The sequence below is a fragment of the Vicia villosa genome, linkage group LG1, assembly GCF_029867415.1.
Source record: "Vicia villosa cultivar HV-30 ecotype Madison, WI linkage group LG1, Vvil1.0, whole genome shotgun sequence".
NCBI classification, from domain to species: Eukaryota; Viridiplantae; Streptophyta; class Magnoliopsida; order Fabales; family Fabaceae; genus Vicia; species Vicia villosa.
In genome coordinates this window covers 222,912,599-222,918,290 of record NC_081180.1, presented here as the reverse complement: position 1 = coordinate 222,918,290, position 5,692 = coordinate 222,912,599, and the positions used below count along the sequence as shown (strand labels likewise).

The 5,692-nt window shown below is 35.3% G+C and overlaps 1 protein-coding gene across 1 annotated transcript; it reads right to left on the bottom strand.

Annotated features, from left to right (window-relative positions):
* Positions 1 to 237: 237 nt before the first annotated feature.
* Positions 238 to 3,620, bottom strand: LOC131644901 (GDSL esterase/lipase At5g45920-like). Its single transcript, XM_058915513.1, has 5 exons — positions 3,249 to 3,620; positions 2,947 to 3,165; positions 1,062 to 1,129; positions 759 to 923; positions 238 to 646 (listed from the first exon to the last, which is right to left on the bottom strand). Exons 1-5 carry the CDS (start codon positions 3,345 to 3,347, stop codon positions 490 to 492), a joined length of 708 nt encoding a protein of 235 aa, XP_058771496.1. The 5' UTR covers positions 3,348 to 3,620; the 3' UTR covers positions 238 to 489.
* Between the last annotated feature and the right edge of the window lie 2,072 nt (positions 3,621 to 5,692).

The window sequence follows — 5,692 nt, the reverse complement described above, 5'->3', positions numbered from 1 at the left end:
TTTGTGGGATCAAGCTTATAAGTCTCAAATATATTTCAGAGATGAAACACCTTACAACTTTTTTAAGTCTCAATCTCTACAAAGTGTTCTTCACTACAATACAACACACTTTTGTACATTTCTAGATTAGTGGATAAATCCTTAAGTTTATCTAAAAATATTATGATTTAAGGGATGATGCTAAGAACTCACTCGAACATAAACAACCAAACATCCAATATGAAAATTTATCTAAAAATTAATAGCAAATCACAATATCGCGTTAGACATGCATAAATGTTGTGGATCAAGTATTAGGTACCACTTCAATCTAGTTCATTACTTCATTTACAATCATTACCAAACAATATAAAATGGAATATCTAATACTTTCAAAAAGAAAAAGCATATACCACTTGAAGAATATATTGTTTTCCATAGAAGACACTTTTAGAGAATTCATAGCAGCAAAAGGAAGATCAAATATTTTCAGGTAATGTACTCTATTTACTATAGAAATGCCTTCAGTGGATCATTAGGGTCAATATCAGATATAAGAGGGAGATCAATTGGCACCGATTCGACACTCAGTCCTAAATCTCTCAGCTTTCTGATAACTTCCTCGAAGACAAGTTGATTACCTCCATTAGTGAGATGCAAACCGTCGCTACATTTCAGTAAAAAAAAATTGTAATTAAATGGTAAATCGTAAAAATTGTTGACATTTAGATTCAGAATGACATAAGTGAAGATAAACGAAGAAAGTAAGTTTTAGAAACCTTAAATAGAATTTTTCCCAGCCGGATGGTTGTTGCATTTTGGTCCAGAGATCAATGACGGGAACTTGACATTCAGTGGCGACATCAATGCATGCTCTAGCATATTCACCGGCAGCTTCGTTTGTCCTTTCGGGAAGATTCTCTGGATTGTCCAGATATGGATACCTGCAATATATTTTTAGAATTTCTTCAAGTATGATTAACCTCTATTAGCATTATACTTATATATCTAAATCTCACAAACAAAGAAAACATTATAAAATCAGTGACAGCATGATGAACAAAGGGTCAATAAAGAAATACCTAAGTCGTGCTTCTTCATCGATGGGAGGAGGAGTTATGAGGAGAACATGAGTTGTAGGCCATCGTTTCTGAAATTCAAAGGAAATTTGCAATATCCAATTATACTTCCCTTCACACCAGACCACGTCTGGAAGAAGCATACAACAACTACAATCATGTATTATCCCACTAAATGGGATCGGCTACCTAGATCAAACGACGCCTTAATGTTATATTAAATACCATACTTCTATCCAAATCTAAGTGATTAATCTAGGGAATCGAGATGTTTTTAAATAGTTTCTCAATGTTTTTCTGTCTTCACCTATCTCTAGCCGTTTAACTACACCTAATGGTTTTTCTCGTGCAATGAATTGTCCTAATAGACACTTCTAGACATACATTCATACATACATACATATATGTATACATATAAGGGTCAATACTCAATAAATTTCTTAATAGAAGTGTCAACAGTGATGAACCTACGGGCGAAGCAATGGTCAAAAACTTTTCTCTAGGAAGTTTGAACAGTTATCTCAATCCTTAAAGAGAAGGACCATTCTTCCACTCCAAAAGTAAATGTGGGACTTCCCCATAACCCCACCTTGTTAAATGCATACCTACCAAACAGCCCATAGGTGACCAAACCAAATGATAACAAAACTGCATGGAAGCCAAATAATGACACAATATTTAGGTTGTGAAAACAAAGCAAGACTAGACACAATTCAATAAAAAGTGGATCTTTTACTCAAGCATCTCGTGCAAAATCCACTACCACAGAAAAGCATGGAATAAAAAAAAAAAACCTTTGGAGTGTCCCTATAGCCACAGCCATTGCACGTGTTTCATTTGACATCACCTATTCTATAGGGCCCGCTTCTATTATTCAATTCCTGAAGCCCCACAAGGTTGCAACAACCAACACTTGACTACCCCACAAGATATATAAATCATCATAACATCCAAACCCACCAAATGACAAATTATTAATCTTTTTGTAACACTAACATGCAATATACACAGCCAAAGCACGCTTATCATGTCCACAAGGGACAAAACTATTTTTTAAATCTTTTGTGACAGTAAAGAAACGTGGATCATGTATCACCCACAATTCATAACCAAGTCGTATTAGGTCAGTCGTCTTAAGTTCTTGGAAGTACTACGTCAACAAGCATTGGTTCAACCATGACAAAACAATTAGATGTCATTTTTAACCACGGTTTAACATAGACAAATGTTTTATGAAACCCAATTTAAATATGATTTAACCAAGACAAACTTGTCTTGTACGCCCTCAAAGACGACCTTATATCAGGTGTCACACACATGTCATTGTCGGACTCAACCATCATATATGGTTACATTCAACTGAAGTATCTAGTAAGACACTCTTTTCAAGATACTTATTTATTGATATTCATATGAGTTCCTCTGAATTAAATGTATGTGATGTCTAGGTGAAATCAATTTGAATTTCAACATATAAGAGTGTGTTTCCACCAGCAATCCTCCACATGATCACTATCATTTTCTTAAATTATTACTCAAGAAGTCAAAGTAATCCAGGGGACCAATCCCACCGTCTACAAGGGGTACAATCGAAGTAAAAGCAAAACTCGGTATCAACCGACCCAAGACAGGAACGGATAGTTAGTACATTTGGGATTCAAAACTTGAGAGGAGTGCATTCGGCACCCAAACTTTCGTTACCATTAACAACATACAACAGCTACAACAACCAAGTTTTATCTCACTCAGTGTGGTCGGCTACATAGATGAACTTCCGCTATAATGTTCTATCCAGAACCATGATTTTATCCAAATCATTAATCTCTAGATATTTCTTAATAATTTCTCTTATATTAATAAAATTCCCTACAATGAATATGGTTGTTACCTTGAAGAAGGAGACAATGGAGCGAAGATTCTCCTTGAATTCATCAAGAGGCACATGTTGAAAAGCAGAGTATCTATCAGGAAGACAAGCATCATTAGCCCCAAAGAAAACAGTCACAGCAATAGGATCACTTTCCTGTGACTCAGAAAAAACCCTTTCCAACACCTTCAACGCCCATCTCGTATTATACCCACTGTACCCTCTAAGAACCACATCCACCTGATACACAAAACACAAAAGCTTCAAACTTAAAACCCAATTCACAAAACCCATCACCAAAAAAACACAAAAATGGGTTTTACCGTGCGAGAGAAATGGTGGGCAACAGAAGCACCCCATCCTCCAAATTCAAAGGAATCCTCGGTAATGGAATCACCGAAAAGATATATCTTTGGCCTCATCTTCGTGTTGATTCAGAGAAGTGTGTGGTTGGTGAATGCAGAAATTTGAAGAGAAAAACAAAAGGAAGATTCAGTAGCGTGTATCTATCTCCTGGTACCTTTGTTGAAGAATTAATAGAATAATGGAACTTTCTTGTAATGAATTCCTTTTCGGTGGAAAAAAAGGCTGCAATTTTAAAAAATGCTCACAATATATTGAAGTGCACTGAAAAAAGACGCATGCTGACAGAGACACAACCAAGATGGGCGAGTGATAGTGACACAATGGGCTCCATTCTCGATCTCCAAATGAATAAAACATTTGGAATATATATTTTTTTTTTTACATTGTTTATATGGTTACAAATTTATAGAGATGGAATAGATTGAGTTGTATGAATGAGAGAATATTTGAAATAGCGCTAGTTGGGTTTTTTATAGTGTGAGGAGATAAAATTATTTCCGTGTGATTTGATGTCTTACATGAGGATCATTTGATTGTATCTGATGATGGGAGATCGTTCGAGGGTGAGGACCAAGTGCAGATCCCCTGGTTGTGAGTACCCTAAGTCTTCAACGTCTTGGTAAGCATGCTCTTGAGCTAGACTTCATTGTGATTGAGTTTTCCTATCCTTGGTATTGTTGGTGACCCGTAATAGTTGTCCCAAGGTTCATCATTATGCAAAAATGGAGACCTTTTAGAGTTTGAGTTGTTATCCTTTTTAAATGTGGTATTCGTGACATGCCCTTACTTTATATAATGGAAACGTTTGGAGAGTGAGAGTGGTTGACCTTGTGAACAGACACATTAAAAGTAAGTCGACATTGAAATATTCTGTAGGATCATTCTGACAAGTGGCCTTTGATCCCTAAGGCAGGGTGTGACATTGTGCTTTAAGGTGCTTATGAGCACTCGAGTGTTGTTGTGATCTTGAGATAAACTTGTCCATTAATTTTCGTCTTCCTCTTCATCCGTTTTGGGTCGTTAATTTGTCTACTTTGTTCTATTACATAAAGGTAGTTTCTCCTTACAGGTTACGATTCACCCTTTTTGCAAACTGTATTTTCTCTCTACCTCTCAATTCTAATTATCGCTCTCCGAGCTCTAGTGACATCTTACTACATCTGTTTTTTTTCTATTTAGATTTTGCAATCTCATTTTGTCTCTCACATTTTTTTGTGACTTTTCATTAAAACTTGACCTTCGCATCTCCAGTTCTTTCCAGAAACCATTTATTTTCCTCTTATTTACTATTATCGCTTCTTGCTTTTTATTTTTAGCAATGGCCAATTTAGGAGATGAACCAACAAACATTATAGACATAATCAGTTGTGATGACATTAGTGACACTTCATGTCGCACAGGGTGGTAAACCCTGAAATATTGTGTATTGCTTCTTTGGTAGATGTTATACCCCAAAATTTGCCCACATATTTTTCAAGAAAACTCCAATCTGAAAATTAGGGGTCTCATATAATCATGGATTTTTATTTCAACAAATATCCTGACATATGAAATACTTAGTTTTTAGAATTTTTCTTATACAGTAATTTGGCTTGCAGTTGAATTTATTCTTACGCAAACGCCAAATACTGTGTATTACTTCACACATGCTATTTATTTATTTACAGATAAATGGTACTGACACAATTGGTACAGAGTTAAATCTTTTTGCAGGCGCAGAATCAGGAAACTCAGACTGTACTGGTAACAAGTAGATTATTATTATCTTTTGTTTCCCACTAATTTTTGTACTATATTCCATTATTTGCAAAAATCTTTTCAAATCTATTTTTCAAAAATCAAATCTCTCTTTTTTCCAACACTATCATACACTTTCTTTCGAATCTTACTTCCACTCAAATTTTCCTTTTGTACGGAATCACATCATTCCCCAACGTCTCTTTCCTTCTTTCCATTCTATAAATACCTCTCATTTTCTTCCATAAAATCTCACATCAAATTCCAACTCATCTTTCAAATTCCTATCTCATATCTATTTTCTCTTCTTCCCTGACAAGAATGGCAAAGTGGATAGAGACACTGTTTCTTACAGTCATCACCATTGCTACGGTGATCATGACTTTCTTCTGCCTGCATAGTCCTGAAGAGTGTGGACCTGCAATGGTTGCACTCCCAATCATCTACATGTTATTGTTCATAGCATGGGTCATTAATCGTCATTCTTAAAATTTGCCGTAGTTCTTATTTCTTAAATGTACCGTTTATTCGTCGTACTGTTCAATATAGTATGTGATATTTGTACTGTCAGTATTAAATGTTGTACTATTTGTCATAATATTGCTTAATTACTAAGATAATATTTTGTGTGTTTTCTTCCAGTCAAATATTCCTATTTCTGTGC